General features: G+C 44.0%; 1 protein-coding gene across 1 annotated transcript in view; it reads left to right on the forward strand.

The window, feature by feature from the left end:
- The first annotated feature begins 2,366 nt into the window (after positions 1-2,366).
- The window catches only part of XDH (xanthine dehydrogenase), a 75,266-nt gene continuing 57,994 nt past the window's right edge, over positions 2,367-19,638 (forward strand). Inside the window, exons 1-6 of the mRNA XM_011960554.1 lie at positions 2,367-2,461; positions 11,171-11,228; positions 13,971-14,067; positions 15,793-15,901; positions 18,251-18,377; positions 19,219-19,280. Of these exons, the coding sequence (XP_011815944.1) occupies positions 2,420-2,461; positions 11,171-11,228; positions 13,971-14,067; positions 15,793-15,901; positions 18,251-18,377; positions 19,219-19,280 (495 nt within the window). The 5' untranslated portion in view covers positions 2,367-2,419. The remainder of the gene's footprint in view (positions 2,462-11,170; positions 11,229-13,970; positions 14,068-15,792; positions 15,902-18,250; positions 18,378-19,218; positions 19,281-19,638) is intronic.

The raw sequence follows: 19,638 nt of genomic DNA on the forward strand, positions 1-19,638 counted from the left end.
ATATCGGCTGGGGAATGCCCAGGGGGAGGGCTTGTTAAACTGGGTAGATTAGTGCATAGAGGAAAAGCCTCTTAATCAAAGAGGTGTGAGGGTTTGGAAGAATTGACTAATTACAAAACATGATCTAGCCTCAGTCCCTTTCTCCCCAGGTCCTTCCTTCTTTCTTTCAGGGCAGAATTTCTCCAGCTTGGCTCTATTGACATTCACTGTTGTTCATTTTATTGGGGTGGGACTGTCTTGTGGTTTGTAGGACGTTTAGTGGCTTTACTGGCCTCCATCCATTAAATGCCAGTAGCATCCCTCCCCAGTTGTGACAATAAAATATATCCCTAGACATTGCCAAATGGCATCTGGGGGAGGGAATCTCCCAGATTTAACAACCGGTTTTGGTTTTGTCTTTGTTTTTGAGATGGAGCCTCACTCTGTCTCCCAGGCTGGAGTGCAGTGGCACGATCTTGGCTCACTGCAACCTCTGCCTCCCAGGTTCAAGTGATTCTCCTGCCTCAGCCTCCAGAGTAGCTGGGATTACAGGTGGGCCACTGCTCCCGGATGATATTTGTATTTTTAGTAAAGATAGGGTTTCACCATGTTGGCCAGGCTGGTCATGAACTCCTGACCTCAGGTGATCCACCCACCTTGGCCTCCCAAAGTGCTGGGCTTATAGATGTGAGCCACTGTGCCCAGCCAACAACCAGTTTTCTAGTGACCAAACATCCCAGTTTGCCCTGGACTGAAGGATTTACTAGGATCTCTGAGGCATTTGTCAGGGATTCAAGGCTGAAACTAGGATAGTCCAGGGCAAACTGGGATATTTGGTCAACCAACAAGGAAAGTTTCTTCTCCTGGTTAAATTAAGGCTGTGGTGGGAGGGGGCATTGTGTTGATTGTGTGGTCGTCCTGGCAGCCTTCAGTTTCTCTAAGCTGTTGCTATATCAAGTACATCTGTCTAATACTCCTTTCTTCCCCCTCAGGTAGCCTGCTAGGGTTGTAGGGGAGGCGTCCTCCCTAAGGAAGGCTGGCTGAGCCACTATATGGGTCATTACAGGACAGAAGAAGACCAGAGTGAATGCTGGCCTCTGTGTGTGTGTGTGTGTGTGTGTGTGAGAGAGAGAGAGAGAGAGAGTGTGTGTGAGAGAGAGACTGTGTGTGTGTGAGAGTGTGAGAGAGAGAGGAGTGTGTGTGTGTGTGTGTGAGAGAGAGAGAGTGTGTGTGTGAGAGAGAGAGTGTGTGTGTGTTTGTGTGTGAGAGAGAGAGAGTGTGTGTGAGAGAGAGAGAGAGTGTGTGTGTGAGAGAGAGAGAGAGTGTGTGTGAGAGAGAGAGAGAGTGTGTGTGTTTGTGTGTGAGAGAGAGAGAGTGTGTGTGTTTGTGTGTGTGTGTTGAACTAGAGAACTGGTAGGGCAGTTGGGAGGGTGCTGGACTGCAGAGAGCCCATTAGTGCTGCTCCAGTGGATGTGCACATCTGTGTTTACACCGACAGTTAATGGATATCGGATGGGGAAAGGCTTCTGTCAGCTATGTGTTACTGCAGCCTATGACTGTGTGGTATGAGCAGTTTAATATCTTTGGTGTTTTGAAATACTTTTATGAGTTACTCTGACAACTTGTCAAGGATATTTTCCTGAGAGAAACAAATAAAAGGCAAATCTCAAAAATAGTTTGCTATTAGGATTTTATTTGTTGAGATATTGAAGATGTCTTTTCAACAGTGATAAATGTTTTGGTTCTTTGCAAATTTACAAAGCACTTCCAAAATGTCATTTGTCCCTCATACTTCTATTCTTGATGTCATTCTATGATCCTGTACATGATGAAAACAATCTGAGTTCTGAAGGTGGTAAGTAACATGCTGAGGTCAAATGCCAGAATTTGAGTCAGGTTCATGGGGCTCCATTTCCTGTGACCTCTCTACTCCACCAGGCCGCGAAAGAATGTCTCTTGCATTCATGCACTCAGTCTGTGTTTCTGTAAACCTGAATGGTAAAATGATGGAGGGCGTGAATCAGCTCTATTAGCAGTGACTCTGACAATGGTCCTTCCCCTCTTCTGTCTTCCCCTTCTCTGTCTTGCAGCAAGTGAGAGAACAAAGCAGGTTTCATGAGAGCAGTGTCCAAGAGCCACAGTCATTTAGTGCCAAGGCAACAACCCTACTGATATCTGGATGTATTTTCCTGTGCTCTTTGACACAGGTGTGGAGATTGTAATTTGCTGTGCATGATTGTTTGCACTTTGATTATGTAAACCAGTGGCTTTTGCCAAGAACACTTTGTGCCCTGAAGCTCTGAGCTGGTTCCCTCCTATTGGTGGACCTTATTTCATTTTATTGGGAGGCATAACTTTCAAGTTACAGAGCAGTGATAATTACCTGCCAGTGTCTCTTAGGAGTGAGGTACCTGGAGTTGAGGGACCCCAACCTGTGGCAATGACAGCAGACGAGTTGGTTTTCTTTGTGAACGGCAGAAAGGTAAGTAGGAGCTGACCTCTGGTTTGGTGTCCCTGCTCCCTGGGAGGGGACATCTGTTGCCTGGAAGAGCCATATCTTGTTCTCTGTCTTTCCTGTTCCCTCTTAAGGTTGTTGTCCTGTCTTTCTCTCTCTCCCTTTAAAGGTGTTGCTGCATTTTGGTAACACTGGGGAAGAAGACCTTCTCAGGGCTAGAGCACAGACAAGATACTCAGAAGGCAAAGGAATGAGGGAGAGAGAGGCAAGCAGAGAGGCATCTGTGAACTAGCTGCCAACTCTCTGCAGTAGTGGAGATTGGCACAGAATGAGAAAGGGGAGTTGAGTTCTAGGTGAGATTTGAGGTCATCACTACACTTCTATTTCTGGGTTTAATCAAATACATCCTAAAATTTATGTTGTTCTCTTTACAGAGAGAAGGAACAGGAATGTGTTTTCTTGCTTTTATCAGGATATAAGATGTACTCAGCCTTTGAATCTAATATATTATATATATAGGTTTAACAGCCAGTCCTGATTCACTGTGTGGTGACATATACTGACACCTTGTGGCAAACCACAATTTTTTTTTTTTCCATAAAGGGCATCTCCCGCATTCTCCGCACTCCCCACCCCCACACACTTAGTTCTACATGTAAGTTGCAAATCTCTTACCTACTTGAATTTACCTTATTGGTGCACAGGGACTCAGGGAAGGTGACATGGGTAGCAGCCCTTGGACAAGAGTGAGAATCTTTGCAAATTTAATGTGGTGCAGGGAGATAGGGGGCAAGCATATTACATGGTCTCCAGCCTCCATTTGCCCCCCTACAACACTGCTGAGATGCTCACACCTGTTCAACACCCCACTTGGGAATGAAAAGGATAGTAAAAGAGTCCCATAGTTGCACATTGTAACTAACTGTGTGGACAGTGTGTGATGAATGTGCCTAATGTGTCCCCCAAATAAGGGCAATTTTATTTGTCTTGCTATATTGGCACTTTTGCATTGAGTTGAGAAACTTTTGATGTAATTTTGAGTGACTTTTGATGTAATTTTCAAGAATAATAATGTGCTTCACAGGGCTCCTAGGTCTTAAATTTCCAAGATGTGTGTGGGTGACTGTAAAATATATTTCATGAGCTGTTTCAGCATCGGTGCTCCAAAGATTGATGGATTTCCTTTGAGTGGTGCCTTTGGGAGGTGCTGGGGAATGGGGACAGCCATGTTCTTCTGGGTTCAGAGTTTCCTCTCTGAGCTGCATCCTTTGCAGGGATGGCGCCTGGCACCAACCCAAGAAATAGGGCAAAGCTTTCAAGTTGATGGTAGTAAGATTTTGCATCCAACGTTTCAAACAACTTCTTTCATTCAGCAATTACAGTGCAGAAATTTAGGAAACCATTGTGCAACTGGCTTTCTAGACCTACTTACACAAAGACATCTCTGGAATTTTTATTAGTAATTTTTACATTGGGTCAACAGGTAGATTCAATGAATTCCAAGGTCATGTCTTACTCTAAGGTTTTATTGTTTATTAAACCAAACCATTGGTTAACATGTGAAAGTGTACGTTTCAGCTCTTCTTCAGGGATGGCTTGCTGTTATGCACTAAATCTAGAAAGAAGCATTTCAAGGTAAATCTGGTTTGCGGAAAATTATTTTCCCTTGCATTTTACTTTCACTTTAGGAAAGTAATTTTAAGTTTTTAAATGGTACCATCACATCAAACCCTATTATTTCTAGAAGCTTCTACTACTGCCAGTTTCTGTGATGACTATCCATGTTTGTAATTTATAATGGTGTAGCATGTTCAGAAACTTCAAGAAAGGTAGAAGGGCAATGCAGAAAGTAATTATGTGGAAGCAGTGCTGTAAAAACAAGGCCAAGCAAGGGAATTCCTGGGCAAACAATGACAGCTGTGAAAATGTTCTCATTTTTATTCGGAAGATAGTCTAGACCTTTTGTTACAGGAATTGTGCAAAGTAGTTACCAAAGAAGCTGTAAGAACTTAGTGACTCATTCTTAAATGTGAGCCTACTCCTCTCCTTGTTTTGTACCACTGTCCAGGACTCTGTCTTCACTAAATGGGGTCCTGCAGAAGGTGTTAGATGCAAAAAGTCGAATACCTCTAGGGCTTTCTGTGGTGGTGATGAGCCTTGATGACTGTTGCTTTCACATCTTCTTTTGTTCTAGAGTCAGAGTCAAAGGGAAGGAACTGTCCAGTATTTTTTTTTTATTGTAATGACAGCCTTTTTCAAGACAGCATTCTAGCTTTTCTGAGTAGTCACTCTGTCTAGGGGAGACTGTGGCACCTGGAAGAATCTGGGAGGATTTGGCAGGTAGGGTGCAGCCAAAGGTGTCTACGAGTGATCCCTACAACAAGTGAGTGTTGGCTACAGAGATCCTCACGGTGACTTTCACTCACTCACTCACTCACTCATCATTCACTTGCTCAACCCCATATAGTCAACATTTATCAAGCTCCTTCTGAGGCCTCAGACAGTGGGATATGCACTGGAGGAATAAGATCTCTAAGATCAGGCATTTGCCATTTTGGAGCCTATAGATTAGTTGGAGAGATGGATTATAATTAGACAAAGTAATACATTCTGAAATGTATTTCACAGAAAACTAGCAGCATGAGATGCTCTTCTTGGATATTCTTAAACCACTTATCACAGTGTATGGTATATACTAGATGTCCAACTAGTGTGGATGGAATAAGTGGATGAATTTTTAAAATTTTGAGCAATCCTGTACTAAATAAATTACTTCTCTAACTTTGTATTTTACAATTATTTTATGTTTAAAGAAAAATTGCAAGAAGAACACAAGGAGGTATTAAGTACCCTTTATGTACTTTACCAACTGTTAACGTTTTGCCACATTTGCTTCATCATTCTCTCTTTCTTGCTCTGGACACACACACAGATACACAAGTATATATTATAAGTACATAAATAATTATATATAAATGTACATAATTAATATAAATGAATATATATAGTATAAGATAGATTTCTGAACCATTTGGCAGTAAGTTTCAGACATCATGTTCCTTTACCTCTTATCCTATGAATAAATATATTCTTTTCTGCTTTTTTGTGACGGAGTTTCTCTCTGTCACCAGGCTGGAGTGTGGTGGCATGATCTCGGCTCACTGCAACCTCTGCCTCCCGGGTTCAAGCAATTCACTGCCTCAGCCTACAGAGTAGCTGGGATTATAGGCAACCACCACCACACCCAGCTAATTTTTTGCATTTTTAGTAGAGACGGAGTTTCACCATCTTGGCCAGGCTGATCTTGAACTCCTGACCTCCTGATCCACCCACCTCGGCCACCCAAAGTGCTGGGATTACAGGCGCGAGCCACTGCACCCAGCCAGAATAAATATATTCTTACAAAACTATAGTCCATTTATAGAAATCAGGAACCTTAGCTTTGGTGTGATACTATAAACTTTATGCAAATGTATTCCAATTTTCCCAATACTGGCATTTATAACTCCCCAGCACCAGCTCAGAATCCAGGGTTATACCTTGCAGCTGGTTGCCATGTCTTTAGTCTTCTCTTATCTAGAACAGCTCCTCAGCTTTCCTTTGTCTTTCATGACATTGGTGTTTCTGAAAAGAACAGGCCAGTTATTTTTTAGAATGTTCCTCATAGTGAATTGTATTATGCTTTCTTATAATTAGATTCAGAGTCTGCATTTGGGAGGCAGGAATACCACAGAAGTAATGTGTTTTTCTCACTGCATTCTATCATTAGGTTATTAGGTTTTTTTGTTTTTGTTTTTGTTTTTGTTTTGAGACGGAGTGTCGCTCTGTCGCCCAGGCTGGAGTGCAGTGGCGGGATCTCAGCTCACTGCAAGCTCCGCCTCCCGGGTTCACGCCATTCTCCTACCTCAGCCTCCCGAGTAGCTGGGACTAAAGGCGCCCGCCACCTTGCCTGGCTAGTTTTTTGTATTTTTTTAGTAGAGACAGGGTTTCACCGCGTTAGCCAGGATGGTCTCGATCTTCTGACCTCGTGATCCACCCGTCTCGGCCTCCCAAAGTGCTGGGATTACAGGCTTGAGCCACCGCGCCCAGTCAGATTTGTTTTTTTAACATCAGTTTTTGGGTCTTCTTTGTGATGCGAACTTTGATGACTTGGCTAAGGTGTTAACCACCAAGTTTCTTCACTGTCAGATAACTTTGCTTTACCTTTATAATTAATAGAGGCTATGTGAGAAGATACTTTGGAATGATACAAATTCTTGTTCATCAAATTTTCACCCACTAGTTTGAGTATCCATTGATCGTCTTTTTTAAAATAATTTTTATTGTAGTAAAATACATAAAATTTACCATCTTAATCATTTTTATGTGTACAGTTCAGTGGTATTACATACATTTATAATATTGGGCAACCATCATCACCTTCCACCTCCATAACTTCTTTCATTTTTTAAGACAAACTCTATAAATTTACTAAACAACAACTCCATATTCTACCTTTCCCCCAGTCCCTGGAAACCATCATTTTTTCTGTCTCTATGAATTTGACTAAAGTATTTCACTTAAGGGGAATCATACAGTATGTCTTTTTGTGACTGGCTTATTTCATTTAGCATAATGTTCATCTATGTTGTAGCATATATCAAAAATTCCTTTCTTTCTAAAGCTGAATAATATTCCATTGTATGGATGTACCACATTTTGCTTATCCGTTCATCTATTGATGGACACTTTGGTTGCTTTCACATTTCGGCTACTGTGAATAACGTTGCCATGAACTCAGGTGTACGAATATCTGAGACCCTGATTTCAGTTACTTTGTGTATAAATCCAGAAGTGGAATTGCTGGATCATATGCTAGTTCTATTTTTACTTCTTTGTGGAACTGTTCTACTATTTTTCCACAGTGACTGTGTCATTTTGTATTCCCACCAACGGTGGACAGGTGTTCCAGTTCCCCACATCCTTACCAACACTTATTTTCTGTTTGTTTGTTTGTTGATTGTAGCCATCCTAATGGGTATGAGGTGAAATCTCATTATAGTTCTGATTAGTGATGTTCAGCATCTTTTCATTTAATTGTTGGCCATTTGTAGATCTTCTTTGGAGAAATGTCTATTCAAGTCCTTTGCCCATTTCTGAATTGGGTTTTATAGTTGTTGAGTTTTAGGAGTTCTGTATTACACTTGATCTAATAGTCACTGATGGCTCATTGCAACATTTACATAAAAACCAGAAGGAAAGAGAAAGAAGGGGAGATGGAAAGCCTTTTAATTTTTAATTTTGGGGGGTACATAGTAGATCTACATATTTATGGGGTACATGAGGTACTTTGATGTAGGCATGCAATGTGTAATAATTACATGATAGAAAATGTGACATTCAGCTCCTCAAGCATTTATCCTTTGTGTTACAAATGACCCAATTGTACTTTTTTGCTATTTTTAAATATACAATTAAATTATTATTGATTGTAGTTACTCTGTTGTGTTATCCAACACTGTATCTTATTCATTCTTTCTATTTTTTGTACCTATTAGCTATCCCTACTTTCCTCCTACTCCCTACTACCCTTCCCAGCCTCTGATACCATCCTTCTACTCTGTCTCCATGAGTTCAATTGTTTTGATTTTTAGCTCCCACAAATAAGTGAGAACATGTGAAGTTTCTTTTTCTGTGCCTGACTTATTTCACTTAACATAATGACCTCCGGCTCCATCCCTCCATGTTGTTGCAAATGACAGGATCTGATTCTTTTTTATGGCTAAATAGCACTCCAGTGTGTATATGGACCACATTTTCTTTTCCATTCGTCTGTTCATGAACACTTAGGTTGCTTCCAAATGTTGGTTGTTGTGAATAATGCTGCAAAAAACATAGGTGTGCAGATATCTGTTTCATATACTGACTTCCTTTCTTTTGTGTATATACCCAGCAGTGGGATTGCTGGATCATATGGTAGCTCTATTCTTAATTTTCTGGGGAACCTTCAAACTGTTCTGTATAACCGTAGTGGTTGTACTAATTTCCACTGATGATTCTTAACTGGATCAGTTATTGTGCTGATTACAAGATGGCCAATCATATTTATTAGATGACATTCTTCTGTCAGGAAGAGCTTTTCCATATCTTCCATTTGTTTGTTTGTTGACTATCAATTTGGACTCATAGATTTTAATGGTATTTAATGTGTTATAGCCCATTATGGCTGTTATTTCTTTTGATGCTCGAGTTTTACCAGAGCAATCTGCTTAACCCAACATTTCCTTAACTCACTTCCCTACAAAATGTTTTTCCTTGGGGATACCCACTGGTATCCTGTTGAGAGTGTTCAATGGAGTGCACCATGGTAATCCTGCTGCCACACCTTGAGAGTGGCACAGCCATTCTCTATAGCAGTCCACTTATGGCTGGAGTGGTATGGAAAGCCTTTATGAAGAAATTGTTTGAAGTCTTCTGATAAGGCAAAATGCAGGTGGAAGAGGAATAGCATAGTCAAAGGCACAGGAGTTAGAAGATATAAAATGCATTTTTAGTGCAGTAAGATGACCAGCTTGGCAGGGAAGTAGAAGGGAGAAAGACTGAAAATGAAGATTGGGAATATATTGAAAAGGGCTTTGAAAGACAACCTAAGGAACTTGGATGTTACCTTGAATATGTGGGTGGTCATGAAAGGCATTGAGCAGGGAACTGACGTGATGTGATAAAAGCAGAACTGCAGTACAGGAGAAACGAACAATGTGGTAGTAAGCTAAAAGGCTCTTACTGTCATCTACAAGAAAGGTGATAAAGATTGCTATTTTGTGCATTTATGATTTCTTCTATGATTTGTAACTAGGATGTTGAGTAAGCTGGACTCATGTTAATTTCATCTACTTTCCTTTAAACTTCATTCAAAGGACAAATTCTGGAAGTTTCATGAACTTTTTATTACTCTTAGTCAACAAAGAATCCTATGGTTATTTTTAAGTTGCCAGTCTCAATTCAGGACGGTGTGGTGAGGATAACAAGAAAGCTCTCCTTTAATTGGTACTGTTGTAAGATGGCTTCCGGCTTTCTGAGCCTTTTAGGTGTTTGGAGCTGACTCTTTCATTCTTCTTGTGATGGCTTTCAAGGATCTTCAAGGGCCACCACAGGGAATATTTGCATGCATGTGTCATGACACAAGTGACGCACTTTTCTCAGGCTGCTGTTCTCCATCAGCCTCCAGTTTGGGGAAGTCCACTCCACACAGTCTCTCTTTATTGAAGGCTCTATCCTGTATTTTGGGAAATGATTTAAAGACCTCCAAGCCAACTCTTTTTATCTCATGAATGGCTTGCACTACATCCATAGCCAACACTTCTCCATCCTTTGCTCTGCCAAGCTCTGGGAGTATGTACCAACCCCAGCACAGCCACATCTCCAAGTTAAGTTTAAAGAGGGTTTAAACTCATCATTGTCAGTGCTAATTTCTTGTTAAGCCTATCTCTTCCCCTATGCTGCAAAGGCAGCATATTAGATTTCTTTGTAGCATGAAGCAAGCCCCCTCACTAAGTTTGAGGTGGGAGGCAAATACTCCTCCCCTTCTCCTTTAGGAAGGTGTGGGCAGTATAGTTCCCTCTAACAAAAACCTCATCATGAATTCTTTCTCTTTATTATTTCAATAATCCACATCCTTTTAAGCTTTGGTAATGTGTGAGAAGTACTGAAACGGGTTTTCATAGATTTCCTTTGACAATTCACAGTGGAAACTGACATCGCACTTTCTAGACCACTTTTTCCACCTTATTGAACCTAGTGAGGGATCTTTAGTTTGAGATTTCTCTTCCATTTCTGACATGTGTTAGTGTTGACTAATACCCATCACATGCAACACTCTGCTCTGAGCACAGGCCAACAGACTGGCTTTCCACAGTCACACGCAGGGTCTCAGAGTGTATATTCAAAGCGGCAAAGTCCAAGGTCTGCATGCCATGCTCTCAGAGGCCCCTGGAATTCACAGGTGTGATCTAGCCGTTGAAATGAGATGACAGGTTTGATTTGAAGGGGACTTTGCCTTGGTCGAACCAATGTGGAAGGTGCAATGCCTGCATGTTCTGTGGTGGGTCCCAAGGTGAGCACTGAGGTACAATTTTAGAATTTAAGGATTTGAGCATATGCATAGTCTGGCTGTAGTTTATAGGTTCATTCTTAAGGAATTGTCAATACAAATACCTAAGTTTTTATGATCTATTTAGCACATTGTATTAGGCCTTTCATGCTTTGCTATAAAGAAACATCCGAGGCTGGGTCATTTATAAGAAAAGAGATTTAGTTGGCTCACAGTTCTGCAGGCTGTACAAGCATGACACCGGCATGAGTTCGGCTTCTGGGGAGGCCTCAGGGAGTTTTTACTCATGGCAGAAGGCAAAGCGGGAGCAGGCACATCACATGGCCAGAGTAAGGGCAAGAGAGAGAGAGAAGAAGGTGATGCCACACACTTTTAAATATCTCATGAGAACTAATTCACGACTAAGGGGGTAGCACTAAGCCATTCATGAGAAATCTGCCCCCATGATCATATTGCTTCCCACTAGGCCCCCCCTTCAACACTGGGGATTACAATTAAACATGAGCTTTAGAGGGGCAACGTCCAAACTATATCACACTTCCCACTAACTCTACAAATTCTTGAGTGAGACAGTGAAGGAAGAAATTAATTGCAGAAGGATGACTAAGTATACCTATGATACATTTTTCTTTCATTTCTTTTAATAGGTGGTGGAGAAAAATGCAGATCCAGAGACAACCCTTTTGGCCTACCTGAGAAGAAGGTGTATCCTGACTTTGGAGTGGGAGTGATGGAGAAGGCGGGCAATGGTGGCTGATTCTCTGGGCCTTACATTGTTTCCTAGTGACTGGTGGGGTGGCCATGAGGTGTGGAGGAAAGAGCACTGGATTAGGACTTGGGACACCTGCATTTTAGTTGCCCCTGTAATCTGAGATTCTCAGCTACTGAATGAGAGGATTGTTTGTGGTGATCTTTGAGGTGTCTCCCAGCTAAGACTCTAGTAATGCCAAGGTTTAATCCAGGGCCTGTAGAAAGGCCCTCATTAGCCTTGGTGAGCTTCATGGTCATTCCTCTGTGGGAAGAGGGGGCCTTTCTTAGGTGACATTTGCTTAATACATAAATGCAGTTCCTGGGGAATGTTTCCAGCTCTGCCTAGGTGGAGGGAAGCAAGGGAAATTGTGTCTATTGGGAAAAGGATGCTTGAGGTAGGAATCCTATACAGGTAGCATTCATTGTAGAAACAGCAAACAGGGAGCCCTGGAGGGCGGGGGGGACTCTTTAGAGAGACTGGGGTGCTGCTCCTCACTCAGTGTCGGGGAGCTTCTGGAAGAGCCCCTAAACCTTTAGTTCTGAGTATCAGAAGTCTTCTGAGACCCTGGAATTAAAATAATAATAATAATTAGAGTTAACATTTAATGAGCACTTCCTACATACAGGCAGGATTCAAAGTGATTTGTGCAGCTCACCTCAATCTCCACAGGAATCCCATGGAACAGTAACACTCCCGTTTCACAGAGGAGGAACTGAGGCCTTGATATGTGAAGTGACCTGCCTTTTGCTAGTGTGTTCTGGGGAAATAGTGATGGAGACTGCACCAAAGCCTAGAGCTGTGTTCCCAACCTCTCACCCACACTGGCAACTCTCCAGGGGGCCTGTCAGCAGGACTGTGCTCATCCTGACCTCTGTCAACAAAACCCTCCTTCTCCCAGGGTGGGGTGTCTAGTGGATCTTTCCAGTGACATATATGGGGACAGCAAGGGTTATTTCAACCCCCACAGAAGTGAGCCTGGAGCCCATGATTTCACTCTGGTTTGCTCCCCTCCTATCATACAGTACAGTGGTTGGCTTTGGTGTACTTTGTTCTGGGTGTTTTACCTTAAGTGGGTGTATCTGGAGGTTCACAGAAGATAAACCTTGTGGTGTTGGGGAGTGAAAGTGTCACTGGATCGGATCAGGTGATTGCCTGGAACTCCATTTACAGCCCATCTACCTGGGAGGTCTGGGAAGAGAAGCTCATTCTCAGAGATTATTGAGATCAATTTTAGCTTTCTAATAATAAAACTAATTTTAGTTTTTTAATCATTTCCATTGTAGTTTTGAAGGCCCAGAAGCCTCAGAAATTCCTTATCACAGCAATTGACTGTGTCACATCTTAAATGAAATGCAAAATTGAAAGCTGGCACATAAATAGGATGACCTTGCAGCTTATGGCTGTCTGTGCTCAGAGACAATTTACAGGAGTTCCAGATTGGGGAGAAAACTCCAGCCTTGACTTTTACCCTAGCTTCCAGAGAGGTCCCCAGGCTGGGAGAAGACCTTGCTAGACTTTAGACTGCCAGCATTCATCTTCAGGTGCCCCCAGAGTTGTATGACCCGCTGATAGCTGTATATACCCTGACTAGGACACAGCAAACCTTCACAGATGTGCTGAGGAGGAAGGAGCGCGATGAAGGGAGCTCACCCAGTCTGGAGTCAGATGGCTGTGATGGGGCCACACAGGCAGGGCAACATAAGTTCCTGTGTCATCTTCTGTGACCCACGTTACCTCTTGGGTCTCAGTTTGTTGTTTTTCAAATCTGTGAGGAAGTTTCTTTCCTGCCTGCTAACCAAATCATTCTGAAGGTCAAACAGGTATCTAGGTGTAAGTGCTCTTCCAAAATAAGATGTTATATCATTGTTTTTAAATTTTGTCTTGAAAATGAGAGAAGTGACCAGGCGATAATCCCCTCAGTTTCCTCCATCTTCAGTAGGTGGTGGGTGGCTTAGAGGCCTGCAGGTCTGAGGGAGAAGCAGCAATGTGACTCAGGGAAAGTGACCTCCGCAATAGCTGTTCTCTAGCATGGCTTACTAGTTAGGCACTTTTAAAACTCAAAGTAGCCGATGATCTTTCTACAAGTATATATAAGAGTGTGGCCCACTATTGGACCCTGACCTAAAAAGAAACCACTCTATTTTAATTTCCATTCACATATCTTGTGGGCCAAATATTCAAAAGCCTCTGGTCTAGCCCTAATTTTGATTCTTGGGGATTTATCAGCCCAAAAGTTCAGAGTGAAAAGCGAGGACTCCGAGGTCCCAGAACAGATCAATGTCTCATTCTGACCCAAGCGGCTTCATGGTGTGCCCAGCTGGGAGTGATGTGAGAACTGCCCCGTATGCTCAGGTGTATGATTTACCTCCTCACACATAGAAGACTTCAACCCAAGAGAAGGCTCTAGGACTGACCAGTCCTAGAACTCATGTCCCAAGAGATACTACTTGGATGCTGTCCATGGGGTCCTGATGCCTTTGCTCTTCTGTGCAGTGGAGATGGCCCTGTTCCCTGCCTCCCTGGGGTGCAGTGCAGTCTCTCTGAATAAGGCCAGTGGGCCTGCTGCCCTCCTGGGTTAAGGGGCCTGAGCACATGTGGGAATGAATGGCTCTGCCCATGGCTCTGCCCGTGCATTTCCTAGCAACCCAGCAGACTCCTCTCCCTGAGTTCATTCTCCTTAACTCTTGACCACCCAGTGGGGCTGAGTGGCACCAAGCTCGGCTGTGGAGAGGGAGGCTGTGGGGCTTGCACAGTGATGCTCTCCAAGTATGATCGTCTGCAGAACAAGATCGTGTATCCTTTGCCTGCTGGCACCACCCACGTGGGGGCTGTGATGCAGGACCAACTTGTGAGGGAGTGCATGAGTGTATGCGTGTGCATGTGCACGTGTGTGAACCCCTGTTTTTAAGGAGAATCTGTGCACAGGAAAACTGTAGAATGATCTCTTATCAAGTATGTTCTAGGCTTATAATATTGACCAGGCTCCGAACTGCTGATAAAATGACTTTTCTAAAATCCAGGTTTATATCGCATTCCATAAAACCTGTCAATAACTCTTCATTGTCCCCAGGACAAAATCTCTTTGCTTAGTGGGCAAGGCCCTGCACAGTAGGCCCCAGGTTTCTTCTCCAGCTTTCTTTCTCACCATGGGCCCAGCACTCCATTCAAGCAGAGATAATTGTGAAATATCAGTGACACAGGCCCACTAATTGCTTGGTCTTTGTTTAAGCTGGGACGTTCTCCTAGGATTTCCCTACCTGGCTGACTCTTACTAGCTCTTTAGAACTGGATGAAAATATCACCACCTCAAGGAAACCATCCTGGATCTCTCAAGACCAGGTTAGGTGCCTGTTGGCTCTGCTGGTCCCATAGTGCCCTGTGCACAGCCTTCCCAAGGTAAACTGAGGCATGATACAATTTTTTTACAGTTTGAGAAAACAACAGTTCATGAGTGCAAGCAGTTCCAAATTAGAAGCAGTTCAGGCACTCCACCAGGGCAATGCAAGCAGGAGGTTTTTGTAGGATGGACACAGGCAAAAAGCAAAGAAGTTATTTGACTGGTTACAATTATACAATTGCTTTATTTGGTCTATCCCATTGGAAAGTCCCTAGTTCTATAATTGTAAGTTCATTGACTACTTCTGATTGGTTGATCTCAAGGCTTATTTTTTTAAATAAAGATATTCATAAGAAGTAACTCAAGTTAAAACTCTCCTGCAAATCAAGCAGAGTTTAGGTCACTTATGAGGCTTAATTGGTTTTTGTCTGCTGAGTCTTTAGGCCTGGTCTCCTTTTAAATTTACTTTAACAAGATTTAAATTGCATCTTCACATGGGCTTCCGCTTTCCCGGTTGACTGCAGGCTGTTGAAGGGCAGAGCTTTCATATTATTCATCTTTATTTCCCCAGCCCTCAGCAGAGTGCCTGACATGTTTGGCACTCAATAACTGATGCTGATTGCAAGTGAATGAGTGATGAATAACAGAAGAATGCAAGGAAGTTCTAGCTAAGGGCTTGGTGTCTCACGTTGCCAGGAGGTTCCCTCTCCCTTTCCCCACAGAGGAATGAAAGCAATAGAGGTGAGGAAATGCAGGGAAGCAAAGTGATTGGAGGTTCTGGCACCGAGGCTAAGGAAGAGCCCTGCAGGCAGAAGCATGCTTCAAGGCTGCAGCCTGCCAGAGAAACTTCCCCTTGACTCAGCCTCCAGGGTCAGGCTGAGTAACAGGCAACTGAAAGTGACCCTGGCTCCCTGGCTTCTGCTCCGAGGCTGAGGATGCTCTGATGCCTGATCCCACAGGATTCTGGAAGGGCTCACCTTTACCTACAAGAAGGGCTTCCTTTGTTCCTCGCCCAGAGTCTTCAGTGGAGAGGTGAGGACACTGGTAGAAGATACAAGAACACAAATGGGAGCAGAGAGACATAATGTAAAGCCTCACAAAGTCCTCCAGAGCCCACAGTCAGGCCCATTCTGATGACCTGAGTGGACAATAAATGGAATGACCTTAATCTGGGGTTCTAGCCACTTTTCTGCCAATGCCTGCCTGGCCCCCATCTGCTCCTTGCACCATGTTGCAGTGACAACTGTGGAAGGAATAGGAAGCACCAAGACGAGGCTGCATCCTGTGCAGGTAAACAGAGGAAAGGGAGCTGTGCTCTTGAGATCATGCTGTTTCCTCTGCAGGGAGGCTCATGCCAAAGGTGCAGACTTGCTTTGGGTTGTTGGGCAGAGTCTCACTGCTTAATCTAAGGAGGCAACTGCACCCTGGCCACCTCCCCATCTCCTCTGGGTACCATGAGGTGAAAAGAAGAAACGCCCAAGGCTGAATCTCCTTCCTGTGAGCTGGTTGGTTATAACATTGCATGATCTCAAGGGACCCAAGAGGTCAACTGAAACTGGTGGCTAGGCCAGTCCAGCTGCACCAGAATTTGGAGGAAGAGATGCAGGGAAGCTTCCTCACTTTGTTCTGGAGTGTGTTTAGGAAACTGCCAGCCTTCCCAGATTTGAATTTTGATTATCTGTGCCCCCTGTTTATAAGCCCACCTACTCCCTGCAATGGTAATTCTGCACCCCTTACCTCCCACCCACAGATAGTACAAATGTAAACTGCTAGGCCTTCATCTTCATTAGAATGGAGGTTAGCAAGTGCTAAATAAGATGACAGAGATTTAGTGCCTGAGCAAGGCTTTCTCCTTGATGGTGTCAGGCCACCTGAAAATGCATTGAAATCCGAAATGCTTCTGGGGCGAGTGGCAGTGATAATCTGAGAGGGGTTTGGGGAGACAATCAGGATGCTTTTAGGCCAAGTGGAAAGAAAGGGGAGTAGAGCCGTGTTGGAAGGAATGGCCATTGTCCCCAAAGCATTTTGTTTGACGAAACTTGAGGTCTTTGGGAGATTATAATAGACGTTACCAGAGCTTGGCCCAGGTCTTAATTCTCCCTTGATTATTTGAGGAGACATGTCATTCAGGTGATGGAGTAGGAGCCTCCTGCAGAGTGGCTGGTTCTATTCCTTGGAATGGCATCTTGGGCCAGTCAGATGAGGTCAGACAGGTTGGGGTGATATTGCTTTCCATCTGTAGATTTGTTTCTTAGGCAGGAAGAGGGGAAATTACTAAACTTGTCCAACCTGAAGGAGATGTGAGAGGGTTAATTAAGACTTGTTATTTTCTTTGAAACAAATAGATGAAAGAAAGAATAAATAGTTTAAACACAGGAGTCGAGTATTAGTCCATTCACACACTGCTGATAAAGACATACCAAGACTGGGTAATTTATAAAGAAAAAGCAGTTTAATTGACTCACTTCCACGTGGCTGGGGAGGCCCCACAATCATGACAGAAGATGAAAAGCACATCTTACATGGTGGCAGATGAGAGAAATGAGACCTAAGTGAAAACAGAAACCCATCAGATCTCACGAGATTTTATTCACTACCGTGAGAACAGGATGGAGGACTCACCCCATGATTCAGTTATCTCCCACAGTGTCCCTCTCACAACACGTGGGAATTATGGGAGCTACAATTCAAGATGAGATTTGGGTGGGGACACAGCCAGACCATACAGGTCATATCTGTATAATCGACCTAAAATCCTCCCTGTCCAATGGTACAGGTTCTTATTCCTAATGCACTTATTTTGGTTACATATAGGCTACAGAGCCAGATTCCACTTCTTGTCCATTTATTTGTTTTCTCTTGGTTTCTGTGACACTGTGGTTCTGCCTTTTCCTTCTCTCTCCACGCTAGCTCCTCTTCTGCTCAGTCTCTAATTGCTGCAGTGCCCTGAGCCCTGACCTAGGCTGATCCCCTTCCTCAGCCCTACACTCTCTACATGAGTTTGATATTGTCCACATGCCATCGGCACTTACATTTACAACTTCAGTTTTGACCTCTCCTCAGAAGTTAGACTTACATTTCCCATTGTCTACTTGACATCTCAATACGGATGTCTAATCTCAAACTTAAGAAAACCCTACTTTTCTCCTAATGGTTTCCTTCCCCAGTCTTCTCCCATCTAAATCGATAGCAAAGCCAATTGCTTAAGACAAAAATCTGGACATCACCTTTGACTGTTTCTCTCATATGCCGCACCCAATCCATTCAGAAGCTGCCTTCTGGTTATGATAGTCACTGTTCTTGGAAAAGACCTTGCTAGTCATAGCTAACATTGGCTGACTGCCTGCTATATGCAGGTACAGTGTTAAGGGTTTTACACGAATTATCTCAGTTAATCCTAATCACAGCTCTAGAGGTAACTACAAGGATGGTCCTCATCATACAGATGAAGAACTTATGACTCAGAGGGCTTGGAACCTGGCCAAGGTCACAGTTGGTAAATGGTGGCACTGGGGCTTGACTTTGTGCAGTGACTGCTACCCCCCACTGCTCTCAACATGGGCTGGCTCCAGTCGAGTCCTTTGGGGAGCCAGGGAGGGTTCTGCTATCCCAGGTGTCTATGTCATCTGTTCCTTTTAGGAGAGAATTGCCAAAAGCCACGGCTCCCAGTGCGGGTTCTGCACCCCCGGCATCGTCATGAGTATGTACACACTGCTCCGGAATCAGCCTGAGCCCACCATCGAGGAGATTGAGAATGCCTTCCAAGGTACGGGCCTTCAGGCACAGCCTAGGAGGTGGAATGGCAAACGAGGCCCTGAAGAGGTGAGGGCAAGTGCCAGGGCAAGGAACATGAGGGACTACCCTCTGGAGGAAGGGCTCAGGCCCCCCACTCCCCCACAACGTGGTGACTAAGATCTGCTAGAAAGCCAACCCTCTCTTAGTTGGAAGAACTCCTGGTTGGTGTGGAGACCTCCTGGGGTCTCCTGCCTTTGGGTTCACCTTCCTGAGGTATCTGTCTGCCTTCCACCAGTATTGGAGTGGCGTTGGCAGTGCATGGCTGGTACAGGAAAACTCCACAGGGGCTAGTGATATGATTTCCTTCCCTCTCGGATTTCACCAGAACAGAATTCTGCAGGGCAAAGACCACCTATGTGTCTGTTTCTCTGAATTAAATAGAGAAGCCTCCCCATCTATTCACCATTTCTATCCATCATCTATTCAGTTATTTTGAGTCACATCCTATGCCACAGGGATAAAAGACACAGCCTCTACTCTCAAAAAGTTCATACTCTGAAGAAGAGACTTTATAATGTAGTCTGATAGGCTAACTGATGAAGCTATGATCAGCCACTGTGGGAGCACTTAGGAGAGGCACCTGACTCAGTCTGGGCATTCTAGGAAGGCTTCCATTCTAGGAAAGACTTATTGAAGTCATGACAGACGTTCTGAAGTCAGGATAGGAGAAGGCCAAGAGGCCTTCCAGACAGAGGTAACAGAATATGCAGCCTGATAAAGAGAGCACCCAACTTAGTTGCAAGCAAAGCCACAATCTCCTCACCCATCCCAGGGACCTGCCCTGACACTGCAGTTTTTTCCTTGGCCCACAGGAAATCTGTGCCGCTGCACAGGCTACAGACCCATCCTCCAGGGCTTCCGGACCTTCGCCAGGGTAAGTGGGGACCCCGGAACATCAGTGTCTCTGCTCCTAAAACAGCAACACTCAGAAATCACTGTTGGGAGGGAAACCAAGGGCCTCTGGTCTACAAACAAGGATGATAAGATGACCAGTTAGTGAGTCTTCCCTCTGGGGACATCTGGCATGGGGAGTAGAGTCTGCTATTTTTATTCAGGGAAGGGTTCTTATGAATAGCATGGGAATTTCTGCCAGTGATGGTCTGGAGACCGGCTTCCTGGAAGAGGCTCACTGCCTAAGAGTTAGCTTCCTCTTAGGGTTTGGCCTTTGGGTTTGGCAGCTTTCCCTTGGAGACTGGCAGGCTCAGCCCATGGCACAGGTGCTGAATGTAGCA

The sequence above is a fragment of the Colobus angolensis genome, unplaced genomic scaffold (assembly GCF_000951035.1).
Source record: "Colobus angolensis palliatus isolate OR3802 unplaced genomic scaffold, Cang.pa_1.0 Scaffold515, whole genome shotgun sequence".
Classification (NCBI taxonomy): Eukaryota; Metazoa; Chordata; class Mammalia; order Primates; family Cercopithecidae; genus Colobus; species Colobus angolensis.